Consider the following 14,971-nt stretch of genomic DNA (forward strand, 5'->3'; position numbering starts at 1 on the left):
CTGAATTCTTGATTTGATTTGATTTGATTTATTACTGTCACATATATTAGTATACAATGAAAAGTGCTGTGTCTTGCGCACTACACAGACAAGGCATACTGTTCACAGAGAAGGAAAGGAGAGAGTGCAGAACATAGTGCTACAGTCACAGATAAGATGTAGAGAAAGAACAACTTAGTGTGAGGTAGGTCCATCCAAAAGTCTGATGGCAGCAGGGAAGAAGCTATTCTTGAATTTTTGGTACATGACCTCAAACTTTTGTATCTTTTTCCTGATGGAAGTTGGAAGAGAATATGTTCGGGGTGCCTCAGGTCCTTAATTATGCTGGTTGCTTTGCCAAGGCAGCGCGAAGTGTAGTCAGAGTCAATGAAAGGGAGGTTGGTTTGTGTGATGGATTGGGCTTCATTCACAGCTCTTTGTAATTTCTTGCCATCTTGGGTAGAACAAGAGCCATACCCACAAGGGGAAGCATCTTTTCCACATCCACCTTGTCAAGACCGTGCAGTATCTTATATATCGAAATCCCATCACTCCTTACTCTTCTTAACTTCAGTGGAAACAAGCCCAGTCTATCCAGTCTTTCCTCGTAAAACAACCTGTTCATTTTAGGTATCAATCTAGTAAACACTCTCTGAACTGCCTCCAACACATTTACGTCCTTCCTTAAGATAAGGAGACTAAACTCCAGATGTGGTTTCAAACCTGTATAACTGAAGCACAATATCCTTATGTTTATCTTCAGTTCTAGTAATAAAGGATAGCTTTACCCTCAGGATAGTGTCCTCGGCCCAGCAATCTTTAGCTGCTTCATCAATGATCTTCCCTCCATCATAAGTGGGGATGTTCGCCAATGATTGCACAGTGTTCAGCACCATTTGCGATGGATACTGAGGCAGCCCATGTTCAAATGCAACAAGATCTGGACAGTATGCAGGCTTGGGCTGATAAGTGACAAGTAACGTTCCTGCCACACAAATGCCAGACTCTGACCATGACCAATAAGAGACACTATAACCACTGTCCCTTGACATTCAGTGGTGTAACCATCATTGAATCCCTCCCTGTTAACAGCAATTGAGCTGGCCAACAAATGGGAAGTTGACCATTCAGGGCCACTGCGCATGCGTAGAGACTCACTGGTTTCAGCCTCCTGGGTGGAAATAGGCCCCACTCCCTGAAATCTAGTGATATTCTCACTGGTGGCCTCTGCAATGCACGGGGTGTGGGAGATTCTAGTGTGAACTCCCACTGAAAAAGCCGACGTGAATTACTCCAATTTTCCTGTGAATTCAACACTTCAAATTTTTTTGGGAGAATTCCATCCAATAACGTTCTATTTTCCCACATTATACTTCATCTGTCAGATTTTTTTCTCACTCACTCAACCTATCTATATCCATTTGCAATCTCCTTATGTCTTCTTCACAACATACTTTCCTACTATCTTAGTGTCAGATGCAAAATTTGCCACCATGATTTCTCTCCCCTCATCTAAGTCATTGATATAAGTTATAAAAGGTTGAGACCCCAGCACAGTTGCCTGTGGGCTCTACTTATCACATCCTGCCAATCAGGAAAATCATTTTTGCCAGCCAGCCAATCTTCTATCTATGCTGACATGTTACCCACTACACCATGAGCCTTTATGCTCCACTGTAACCTTGTCAAATAGCTTTTGGAAATTGAAGTACAGAATATCTACAGATTCCCCTTTATCCATGGCACATGTTGCCCTTCAAAGAACTTCAGTAAATTGGTTAAACATGATTTCCCTTTCACAAGACCATGCTGACTCTGCTTGATTAGCTTGAGTTTTTCAAAGTGTTGAGCTTTAACTCCTTGATGATCAATTCCAAAACCTTCTAAAATTGCCCCCATGACAAATGTTCAACTAATTGTTTTCTGCCACTCTCCCTTCTTGAACAGAAGGGTTCTTGTGATAATATCTAGTCTTGACTGTTGAGGGTGCTTAGGCTTTTTTTCTCTCTGTCCATTCCTGCTGTTCTCTGACCCTCATTTCCCATATTACGCTTTCCTGCCTTGATTCTACCACTTGTTTTGTTACATCTCCCCAAACTTAATCCCTCACCCCACATTGTTTAGTTTCAATCCCTCTCTATTCTCTTTGTGACATGGCTCACCAGAACATTGTTTTTTGATTTGATTTGATTTGTTGCCACATGTATTGGTATTCAGTGAAAAGCATTGTTTCTTATGTGGCTATATAGACAAAGCATATTGTTCATAGTAAAGGAAACGAAAGAGTGCAGAAGGTAGTGTTACAGACATAGCTAAGGTGTGGAGAAAGATCAACCTAATTTAACGTTGGTCCATTCAAAAGTATGATGGCAGCAGGGAAGAAGCTGTTCTTGAGCCGGTTGGTACATAACCTCAGATCATGTATCTTTTTCCCAACAGAAGAAGGTGGAATAGAACATGTCCTTGATTGTGCTGGATAGCATGGTTCAGTTGTAGACCATTCCAATGGTACAGTTCCCACTTTCTCCAGTGCCTCAGGAACTGGAACCCACTTCTCTTGCATCAGAGCCATGCATTGAATACCCAACCCTGACTTTTACAATTACAATTTGCTTGTGGCTAGGATAGAGTTTCTGCTTCTTATTTGGAGCCTAGTTCCTCTTACTTACTGTGCAGAACCTCGTTCCTTGACCTGCCTCTGTCATTTGGTGCCTGTGTGGGTCACGGCAACTGGATCCACTCTCTCCCACAGTAAGTTCTTTTCCAGTCCCGAGCAGATGTCCTGAATCTTAGGACTAGGAGGGCAATATGGCCTCTAGGACTCACGCTCTTTGCTGCAAAGACCAGTGTCAATCCCTCTCCAGGAGAGTTGGGACATCTTGTTGAAGTTGGACAAGACATTGGTAAGGCCACACTTGGAATACTGTGTTCAGTTCTGGTCACCCTTTTATAGAAAGGATTTATTAAACTAGAAAGAGCGCAGAGGATGCTACCTGATGGTTTGAGTTATGAAGAGAGGCTGGATAGACTGGGACTTTTTTCTCTGGAACGTAGAAGGCTGAGGGGTGAACTTATAGAGGTCTATAAAATAATGAGGGGCATAGATCAGCTAGATAATCTATATCTTTTCCCAAAGGTAGGGGAGTCTAAAACTAGAGGGCACAGGTTTAAGGTGAGAAGGGAGAGATGCAAAAGTGTCCAGAGGGACAATTTTTTCACACAGAGGGTGGTGAGTGTCTGGAACGAATTGCCAGAGGTAGTAGTAAAGGCTGGTACAATTTTGTCTTTTAAAAAGTGTTTAGACAGTTACGTGAATATGATAGGTATAGAAGGATATGGACCAAATGCAGGCAACTGGGACTAGCTTAGGGGTTAAAAAGAAGGGTGGCATGAAAAAGTTGGGCTGAAGGGCCTGTTTCCATGCTGTAAACCTCTATAACACTATTGTGTTCTCTATTACCATAACATTCCTTGTTTGCTCCCCTACACGAGCAGTAAACTCTGTGGCTGCTCCAGAACTGTCTGCTCAACTCCTCGAACATACCGGACATGTTTCGCAATTGCATTTTAATTGAGACTTTCTAACTGTGAAACTGTCTCGTGTCCAGAGGTCACAGCTTATGATCTCTGGAAAATTCACAGGAATTTAACTCTGTAGTATTTATTCTTAAAATGTTACATAAACTTTCCAGTGTTGCAGAAATAAGTGCACTACTTACTGGTGATGTTGCTGATGAAATACCGTGATTATTATCATTTCTGCAGCTTTGGCATCCAGCATGATGGACAGGGTAATGACTGTGAACCCATGGAGAAGCATCACTTCATCATGTCTCGCCAGTTGCAGTACGATCAATCTCCTCTCATATGGTCTCGCTGTAGCAAAGACTACATCACCCGTTTTTTGGAGTGAGTAATTTATTTAACATATGCCATTTTATTTGATTTGATTTATTATTGTCACATATTTGTATGCAGTGAAAAGTATTGTTTCTTGCATGCTATAGAGACAGGACGTACTGTACTTAGGGAAGGAAAGGAGAGGGTGCAGAGTGTAGTGTTACAGTCATAGTGGGGATGTAAAGAAAGCTCAGCTTAATACGAGGTAGGTTCATTTTATAATTTGAACAGAGTAATTTTCATTTTCACTTGAGTTTGCAAATTGCCTCATCTTTCATGAAGAAAATTGTTCTGGTGGGTTGTGACATTAGAAGATTGCATGGAGCACAAATGAGAGAAAGAAATAATTGCTGATGAAACAGTGCAAACGTTCAGAGTTTCCTCAAATTGTGTGGAATAAATAAGAATATTATTTTCACTTCTGGTTTTAAAGTGGTAGGACCAGAGTGCAAAGCTCTTAATGATTGCCGACTTCTCAGAACGGTGCCAAGCCAATTGAATAGTTAGTGGTGAGCACTGTTCCATGGAGATGGTAGTTGTGGAAAATCGTCAGACGGAATACTGTGACTAGCATTTATTTACAGGCCTGACATTTTAAAGGCAACTGGCTGTCTACAGGGAACAAGATATTGTTACAGCCATCACAATAAGTATAAATATTTTAAAGAAATGTTTCATCTTTGTAATTTTCTAACAATGTTAGGGCTTGTGAGTTTTAACACAAAGAAAAGAACATAGTTTGCACATGTGGATTCAAATAAACACAAAGCAAGTTTTATTGAAGAGCTCTTGCTGTACTGCAGAATACAAAGTACAACAACAGACTGATCACACCCTAATGACATCACTGCCAAATCATGTGACCAACTCTTAAAGTAACCTGCACCCTTTTTACAATCTCTAACAAGCTTTGACAAAAGCAGTTTGGCAAACAAAACTAAATGAGTTTCTCTGTACCAGGATCTCTCACAGCCTTGGGGGTGTGAGGCCTTGGTGAAGGGTGACTAATAAACAGAAAGGAGACAACTGATGGACCTGAGCAGGCTTCTTTCAAATTTGTTCATGGCTTGTGGACGTTGCTGTCTGGGTCAGCATTTATTGGCTATTCTTAATGCCCCTTGAGAAGGTGGTGGTAAGGTGCCTTCATGAACTGCTGCAGTCCATGTGTTATTGGAAGACCTACTGTGCTATTAGAAAAGGTGTTCCAGGATTTTAATCCAGCAGCAGTGAAGGAACGGTGATTTAGTCCCATATCAGGATGGTGAGTTGATTGGAAGGGAACTTGGAGGACCTTATTATACCATTGCCTCCCAGCGTGAAAACGTGGGTAAAGTGGGGTGAGAGGCCATAATCGCAATCTGTGCCCACGCCCATGCAGATTGCCAGTTTACCGCATCCCAGGAATGGTAGCGATCCACTTCACGCCCAAAAATGGGCGCAACGGCAATTTAAATGCATTTGCACGCGTTTAAATTGAATTAATGAACTGCCCGCCCAACTTTATCAGCATTTCTCCCTTTAACACTGCGTTCGCCAATCCGGTACTGCGCCAAAATGGATCTGCTAAATAAAGGTCTGAATCAGACGCTCCAGCTTCCGAAGAGTGCTTTCAGAGTTTCCAACAGCTCTCTGACTCAGATCAGTGGTGGGGGTGAGGGTGGAGACAGGTCAGATCATTCTCTGGTTGAGGGGGAGGAGTGGAGAGAGGCCAGATCGTTGTCAGGTTTGGGGGGAGGGAGGAGGAGGTGGGTCAGATGTTCCTCTGGAGGGGAGGGGGAGTGAGGCCAGTGCATTCCCTGCGGCAGGGAGGTGGGGGGAGTACGTCAGTTCATTGTCGGGGGGGCGGGGTGAGGCCAGATCCTTGTCTGGGGGGGTGAGGCCAGATCGTTGTCTTTGGGGGTGGGGGGGGGTGCAGCTAGATCATTGTCTGAGGGTGTGGGGGGGGAGTGAGGCCAGATCATTTTCTGGGGGGGAGGGACTGAGGCCACATCATTGTCTGGGTTGGCTGGGGGGCAGGGGGTGAGACCAAGTTGTTGTCTGGTGGGGGGAGGGGAGGGAGGCAGGTAGGATGTATCTCGGTGGGGGATGGGGGCAGGTGGGCACGGGGGAGGCCCGATTGCTCATCGCGCACTGGTGAGGGGGGCAGATGGATCTCTGGTGGGGGGGACAGATGGATCTTTGGTGGGGGGGGGAAGCACAGATGGATCTCTGCTCGGGGGGGGGCAGATGGATCACTGTTGAGGGGCGGGGTAGATGGATCTCTGGTGGGGGGGGGCTGGAGGGTCCGCTGCCACTCTGCAGGCGATCGGTGGGGAGAGGGAGTGAGAGGTGGTGATTGGTCTGGGTAGTGGGGGAGAGGTTGGATAAGGGGGACAGTGATGTGTGTGGATAGTGGGGGGGGATAAGGAAGGCAATTATGTATGTGGGTAGTTGGGGGGGTGGGGTGGATAGGGGGAACAGTGATGTCTGTAGGGGCTATCACTCCCACTTTTCGCTCCCAGGCCACTTTCTCAGCTTTCTGCGGCTTGGGAGCGATCTGACATGAGTGTGCTTTTCAAATGTTTTTCTAACTGCGAATGGGATAGGAGATGACTGAGTGCGTATGGGAGCACCTGAAAGCAGATTTCCAAGTCAAATCTGCATTACGCCCAGATTCGGCATTTAGAATGAAAATGGTAAAATCGGGCCTGGAGTGTTCCCGTGCATCTGTTGCACTTGTCTGTCTAGGTGGTAGAAGTCGTGGGTTTGGGGGACACTGTTGAATGAGTCTTGGTGAGTTGCTGCAATGCATCTTGCAGATGATGCAACTTGCTTCTACTGTGCATTCATGTCAATCAAGTGGGCTGCTTAACCCTGGATGATGTCTGTCAAGCTTTTTGATTGTTTTGTGGTTGCACTCATCCAGTCAAATAGAGAGTATTGTGCCTTGTAGATGGTTGATAGGCTTTCAGGGGCAAGAGGTAGTTGGGGGGGGATTGGTGGCAGTCAGGAGGTGAGTTACTCTCTGCAGAATTTCCAGTCTCTGACCCGCTGATGTAACCACATTTATATGGCTGGTCCAGTTCAGTTTCTGGTCAATGGTAACCTCCAGGATGTTGATAGTGGGGGGAATTCAGTGATTATTCAGTTATTGATCAGTTGGTTGTAGAATTGCTTAGCTCTGTCTATCACATGCGTCTTCCACTGTTTGGCATGGAAGTAGTCCTGTGTGATCGCTCCATCAGGTTTTAGGTATGCCTGGTGTTGCTCCTCCTTCACCTTTCATTGAGCAGGGTTGGTCCCCCAGCTTGATGGTAATAATGAAATGGGGGATAAACCAGAACCATAGAATCATACAATGCAGAAGAGGCCTTTCGGCCCATTGAGTCTGACCGATGCATTAGAAACACCTGAATTCCTGTCGAATCCTACCGACCAATATTTGGTCCATAGCCCTAAATATTTTAATGTGCCAAATGTTCATCCAGTTACTTTTTAAAGGATGTTAGGCAATTCGCCTCTACCACCCTCCCAGGCAGTGCATTCCAGACTGTCAGCACCCCCTGGGTAAAAATATTTTTCTTCACATCTGCCCTAAACCTCCTGCACCTCACCTTGAATCTGTGTCCGTCAAGACTGATCCTTCAACTAAGAGGAACAGCTGCTCTTATCCATTCTGTCCATATCCCTCATAAACTTGTACACCTCGACCAGGTTGCCCCGCAGTCTTCTCTGCTCCAGCAAAAACAACCCAAGCCTATCTAACCTCTCTTCATAACTTAAATGTTCCTCCCCAGGCAGCATCCTGGTAAATCTCCTCTGCACCCTCTCCAGTGCAATCATATCCTTCCGATAATGAGGTGACCAGAACTGCAAACAGCAGTCTAGCTGTGGCCTCATCAAAGTTCTATGCAATTCTGATATGACTTCACTGCTTTTGGATCTATGCCTCGATAGATAAAGGCAAGTGTCCCATATACTTTTTTTCACCACCCTACCAACATGCCCTTCTGCCTTCAGAGATTTGTGGACAAACATGCCAAGGTATCTTTCTTCCGCAGAACTTTCTAGTGTCCTAACATTCACTGAATACTCCCATGTCAAATTACTCCTTCCAAAGTGCGTTACCTCATACCTTTCAGGGTTAAATTCCATTTGCAACTTATCTACCCATTTGACCATTCCATCTATATCTTCTTGTAGCCCATGACACTCCACCTCACTGTTAACCACCCAGGCAATCTTTGTATTGTAAACCAGACCATCGGATTATCGGTTATGGTAGTATATATTTCTGCTGCTACTGATAGCCCACAGCACATCATGAATGCCCAATTTTGAATTGCCAGATCTGTTCAAAATCTATCCCTGCTAGCAAGGTGGTAGTGCCACACAACACGATGGAAGGTATCCTCAGTGTGAAGATGGGACTGTCCAGCATCTGTGTGGCACAAGTTGGGAGTGTGGTGGAATATTCTCCACTTGTTTGCTGCAGCTCCAACAACACTCAAATGCCTGACACCATTCTGAACAATGTAACCTACTACTTTGATGGAATATAATGAAAATGTGAAGTTATGTACTTTGGTAGGAAAAATGAAGGAGCTGAATATTTTTTAAATGGAGAAAGACTGCAGAAAGCAGCAGGACAGAGAGATTTGAGTGTCCTCCAGTATAATTCACAAAAGCTAGCATGCAAGTTCAACAGGTAATAAAGGGGAAGGCAAATGGAGTGTTTGCCTTTATTTCAGAGGGAATAAAGTATAAAAAAAGGAAGCCTTGCTAAATATATACAAGGCGCTAGTAAGACTACATCTGGAATACTGTGAACAGTTTTGATTCCCTTACCTAAGGAAAGATATATTGACATTGGAGGCAATTCAAAGAAAACATTCACTCAGTTGGCCCCAGGTATGGGCGGATTTTCTTCTGAGGAGATGTTGAGTATGTTGGGCCTGTGTTCAATGCAGTTTAGAAGAATGAGATGCGACCTTATTGGACAGATAGAATTCTCAGGAGGCTTGACAGGGTAGAAGCTGAGCGGTTACCTCTTCTGTAAAAGCCTAGGACCAGAGGGCATGACCTCTGAGTAAGGGGGTGCCTATGTAAGACAAAAATGGGGAGGAATTTCTTCCCAAAGAGGGCTGTGTCGAGGCTGGGTCATTAAATAGACAGATTTTTAATTCAGAAGGAAATCAGGAAATATGGGGATTAGGCAGGAAAGTGGAGTTGAGTATCATCGTATCGGATCAGTCATGATCTCATTGAATGGTGGAGTAGGTGGATCGAATAGCTTTGATTTGATTTGGATTTGATTTGATTTATTATTGTCACATATATTAACATACAGTGAAAAGTATTGCTCTCGTACTATACTGACAACGCATACTGTTCATCAAGAAGGAAATGAGAGTGTGCAGAATGCAGTGTTGCAGTCATAGCTAGGATGTAGAGAAAGGTCAACCTAATGTGAAGTAAGTCTAATGACAATTGGGACATAGCTGAATAGCAAGCCAAGGAAAGCATCACCATTAAAGAGATGTGTGATGAAGGGATTGCAGTGCATCCCATCATATCTAACAGTGTCCCGAAGACTCAGCTGCATTGGGAAGCCCCAGCAGTACAGAGATTTCTAATCTCTCAAGCTAGTTCTCGTGACCTCCTATTGTATCTTTCACAGGTTCAGATGTCAAGGAGGAAGACAGATTCCTATACCTGCAAAGACATGACAGCAAGCACAATCACATCTTACAAGTGCACCCTCCAGTTGCTCAGATACACTCACTTTGGGTCTTTGTGAGCATTTAAATAGGGTGGCAGTCATTGAAGAATACATCAGCTGTGATAGTCTTACTCAGCTGGGCACAGATTCAAAGCCTCAAGAGTCATAAGCATTTCTGCTCTACATTGAGCAGCAATGTGAGATGGGTACCCACATATCAGAGTTCCCTGAGATACGGTGGAGTCGTGGGCTGAGAATGAAGCATCCATCCAGTTCATCTGCACCAGCATGGCTCAGGACTTTGAATTCATGAGTTTTGTCCATTGAGAGAGTAGCCAACCTTCTGGGAAGTAGAGAGTGGTTGCAGGAACTGCCCACTTGTGATGCATAGCATGTTGCTGCACTGTACAGAGATATGTGGAGTGGGCCCCAGCTGGTGACCTCCAGAGTGCCAATCAAGGACTGGAACAGTCACTGCGGAGGGTGAGACCTCTGAAATAAGCCAAATCACTGAGTTGTCACAGAGAAACTGTGGTGAAAACTATGATCCACATAGGACTGCAATGGTTCAAGACCATCTTCTCAAGGGCAATTAGGGATCAACAATAGACACTCACATCCCATGACTGATTTTTTTAAAAAGTTGAAAGCCTATTGAACACCATGGTCCTCATTTCCACTAAATTGAAGTTTCCTTAAATACACTCATGTGTGCAATGAAATCTCAAATTGCAGTGAAAATGTTGAAATAAACTCTGATGACCCTCTGTTTTTGTAAGATTGTAGACAAGATTGTGCTGAACAGAATCTTACACTGTTGGATTAACCAGAGCAAAGGCTGGGGTCTGTGTGTATTGGTGAGAAATATTTAATAGCCTCAAGGGAGATTAACTTTTCTAGGATGCAGACGGTGTTAAAGATTGGCTTCAACTTTGATGAATAATTGGATACAAACATCACAATAAATTGAGAAATCAGGAAGTGAGAGTTATGGCAAATGATATTTTTGTACCAGTTTCTGTGTGTGAAGATTACGTATTTGGTCACTCACAGTGCCTGTACTGGACTTGTATATATGCTTCATAGAAATTCAAGGTATTCAATTATCCATAGGAAGTCAGAATTTTATGAGTTGCACTGTTGAATCCTCGCAGAACTAGATGAAGAAATAGATCAATGAATGCAATGATAACATAAGCAAACCTTGAGACTGGAGTCAATAAATGATCAATCAGTTGGTTTAACCTTGATTTATTCATTCTTTTGAAAATCATTGATAAGGTGAAGTGAAGAAAATAGCTCAAGTGTCACATATCAGAGCTCTTTGAAGTGATAATTAAATTAGTGAATGAGTGTTACATTCTCAATGGCTTTGAGAAGGCTTTGGTATAATTCCACATCTAAAGGTTTAAAAAAAACTTAAAAGTGCACAAATTGCATAGTAATTTAGCTGGATTCAGAATTAGACTAACAATAAAAAGGAAAAGATGGCAAACCCAAAATTTCAGTGCTTTAGACACAAATCTTCACCTCATAATCATTGCTAAATTTCGCATTCATTTGGCAATCTGACTTAATGCTGCCATTAGACAGTTGCTGTGCAATGTAGAAGTTGTGCCACATTGGGCAAAGTAAGGGGTGCTACTCGAAGGTTTCCACTTAGGATCATTGTTGAGACAGCGTAAAGAAGGTCACTTCTAAAGAAGGATGGCACGGTGGCTAGCACTGCTGCCTCGCAGTGTCAGGGACCAGAGTTTGATTCCCAGCTTGGGTCATTGTCTGTGCAGGGTCTGCACTTTCTCCCAGTGTCTGCGTGGGTTTCCTTCAGGTGTTTTGATTTCCTTCCACAGTCTGAAAGACATGCTGGTTAGCATTGGTCATTGAAAATTCCCCCTCCATGTACCCAAACAGGCACCAGAGTGTGGCAACTAGTAACTGCATTGCAGTGTTAAGGTAAACCTACTTGTGACTAATAAACTTTAAAACTTAAAACAATCTTCACCTCTGTGTGAATTACTGTATGGCCAGTGCTCAAAGTACAAGACATTAACAAAATTAAAGTGCAGAAAAAACGGACACGTAGTTAGGGGATTCATATTTTTGAGATCACCCGTCACCTATTTTACACCATTGCAAAAAGTCAAAATTGCCACCAAGATTTTGACAGCCTCAGAAATATATAATGTGGATAAGTATTAGTGATATTCAATCAAATCTACTAAAGTAAATAAGAGTTAATAAATCAGACTGTCATGTTTTCCTAAAAGAACTTCACCAAAATCATCTGAGAGCAGAGCACCATCATTTATTACAGCATTCAATAAACCTATCTGACAGAATAGTAGCTTGGGATGAACAATTGACACTATCCATCTAAATAGGATATCTAGTAACCATTCAATTTCTTTTATCATCTTCCTTTAAGTTTTGTGCTTGGGTTAGAAAGAATAATAGTGCAATTTATTAAATTCACTGGAACTGAATTGTGATCTACTACTACTATAGAATGGATGTGAGACAGTAAGAATCGACAGTGGTAAATGTTAGAGGGAGAATTCGATTAATCTGCACCCTTGGCTAAGAGCTGTTTTGCTGGGAATACATGTTGGGAATTCAAGCATGTGACAATATGATTTTCTACCTATTAAGATGACCCTTGGTATATAGTCTTGTGGGAGAATTTGAAACTAGAGGGTCACCCATATAAGGTCCAGACGAGGAAAATCTTTTTCGCAGAGTCGTGACTCTTTGTAATTCTTTTCCTCAAAAGGTGATGGTGGAGGCAGAGTCTTTGAATATTTTTAAGGCAGAGTTCGAAAGCTTCTTGATAAGCAAGGGAGTGAATGGTTATCGGGGGTAGGTGGAAATGTGGAGTTGAGGTTACCATTAGATTAGCCATGATCTTATTTATTGGCAGAGCAGGCTTAAGGGGCCAGTGGCCTACTCCTGCTCCTCATTCATACATTTATATGTATAAGCTTTGTTTTGTTTTTCTACCTACAGTCGAGGCTGGGGATTCTGTCTCAATGATCCGCCAACTAAACAGGAATTAGTGGTTCCCACCATTGCTCCAGGTGTACTGTATGATGTCCATCATCAGTGTCAGCTTCAGTATGGGCCCAACTCAACCTTCTGTGAGGAAATGGATGTAAGTTACTATCTAGGTTGTTTGTAAGTAAAATAAGAGTAGAACATTTTAAGTGGACATTTTTATTGCTTTATACTGAAACCTATCATCAATGTACAAATTCTGAATCCAGGTCTGAAGATAATTATTGCGGGCTTTGATATCAACCTTTTAATTGATGACAACTTTCCCCTTCAAGTAACCAGACCAGGTCATGGAGGTCTCTTAAACAGCAATTTTAATCAAGCTACATAGCTCGGACCCTGAAAAGTCACAGGTCACGGTCTCTAACTAGCCAGAATGCAGGACTCAGAAATACACAAGCAATTATAGTTTCAAATTAAATTACAAGTACTTAGCATATTACCAGTCATATTCTATGAATAAGGTTACATGATTCAGATATTAAAACGAATCACAGTCATCTTATGCTTGCTTCATCATATTATCCAAACAGCGTGAAGTCCTAATACATCATTGTTACAAGTTATCATTGTTCCAGCTTGTGTCTGTATATCATTCCTTTTTTCAGTTACAGATGTCTGCTTTAATGAATTTTCTCAGACCGATGATATTGGTGCTTATTTGTGAAGATTTTTTATGAGAAAAGCTTTTTTCCATAGCAGCTTAAACTTGAGTGATTATTAACCCTTTCAATAATTTATTTCACTTGATAGTGACTCAAAATAGTGCATTTTAGGGAACTAGAAGTTCTGTCTCCTCCCATTAATGAACTAAGATAGACAATTAATTACACCTTTGCGAAATCTCACACCGCAATACCTTCACATGCATTGATATGTAGAAATTTTAATAGTTCTTGTTGGTGTGAGGGAAACCAAAACAATTGGTATGAAGGTGGAGATCATTTTGTTAATCAGAAAATTGTCTACAGCTATAAATTGATAACGACAATATTTTTCTGGAACCAGGTATTTCCAAGTGAGCTTACACTCTTCCCCATGTCTGTGTGACCTACTGAAAGGAATGGAATCGCTCTGGTCTTCTGACTAAACTTTTCCTGAAACAAATATTTAGTTCCAGAGTAAGGGATACCCAAGAAAACAAGCCCCAAGCCAAGTAATTGACAAAAATTTCAATAACATACTGCAAGGCAGGCAGCAAAAGACCAACAGGTCCATTAAGACAACTTACACATGGCTGCAATGCCATGCCACATCCACAGTGACACAGTCTCCAGTAATAAATACATTTATCCTTATATGTTTCCACCTGGAAAAGAAGCAGTTGCTTGAAGAAGCACTGCTCATGTTGAGCAGAATCAATGTTGAGGTCAATTTTAAGCATTCTCCACTTCGTCCCTTTGAATAACTCTCAGAGGCCAATGTCCCTTCATCAGATTCCCTTTATTTACAAAGTTATCTCCACTCCTAAGAGTGCTTCAAGTATCACTTTTGAACACAAAACAAATAAACTAACTCAAATTAACTGAGGGACAAGTTAAAAGGGGCAGTCCCCCAAAAGGAGGGGGAACAGCTCGAACCAAGATCAAATCACAAAGAAAACTTAAAACATCAAATCATAATGTGGTTAGCAGGGTCAGTAATGCACCCCAGCCCCTGCGGTGCCCAGCAGGCGTGGAAGATGTCAACTGTCCCATGGACACTGCATGCTCCCTTTCCAGGGCCACTGGCTGCGATGTGGGGATCTCTTTTCATTCCAACCAAATAAATTAACTCAAATTAACAAGGGGACAAATCAAAAGAGCAGCCCCCAAAAGGAGGGGAACAAAAGACAAAGTGAAAAGGAAACTTAAAACATCAAATCAAAATTGATTAAAGGGATTTATAATGCACTGCAGTCCCTGTGGTGCCCAGCGGACATGGAAGGTGTTAACAGTATTCTCGGTCACTGCATGCTTCCTGTCCACGGCCACCTGGCTGCGAATATGGGAAGCTTATACTCCATGGGACTAAATTCATGGATCTTGTTGAAGTCCTTACATCCTTATTATTTCTTATTAAGTCTTATTATGTCAAATAACAAAGGAAAGGATAGCATTGCCTCCCAAGATATCGGGGCCAGAATTTTACATTCCTCACCACCGCCCTTCACTCCCAGCCTCAACAGTTGTGGAGGTGTTGGGGGAAGGCAAGGAGAGGGGAGCTGGGAGAAGGAAATTGGATGAATGAGATTTCATCCAAGATCCCGCCCACTCTGACTTGGAAGGAATATTACAATGGGGCAGAGACCGTTGGGAGGGGGAACCCATCCTTGTCCTAATTAGGGCCCTGAAGCCACCA

General features: G+C 42.7%; 1 protein-coding gene across 2 annotated transcripts in view; it reads left to right on the plus strand.

The window, feature by feature from the left end:
- Positions 1–14,971, plus strand: part of LOC145362534 (A disintegrin and metalloproteinase with thrombospondin motifs 12-like) — a 510,217-nt gene that overhangs the window by 225,049 nt on the left and 270,197 nt on the right. For both annotated transcript variants that reach the window (XM_080218577.1, XM_080218596.1), the window contains exons 8-9: positions 3,745–3,888; positions 12,584–12,728. In XM_080218577.1, the coding sequence (XP_080074703.1) occupies positions 3,745–3,888; positions 12,584–12,728 (289 nt within the window). The remainder of the gene's footprint in view (positions 1–3,744; positions 3,889–12,583; positions 12,729–14,971) is intronic.

This window comes from Carcharhinus amblyrhynchos, chromosome 1 (genome assembly GCF_965287045.1).
Source record: "Carcharhinus amblyrhynchos chromosome 1, sCarAmb.v2.hapA, whole genome shotgun sequence".
NCBI lineage: Eukaryota > Metazoa > Chordata > Chondrichthyes > Carcharhiniformes > Carcharhinidae > Carcharhinus > Carcharhinus amblyrhynchos.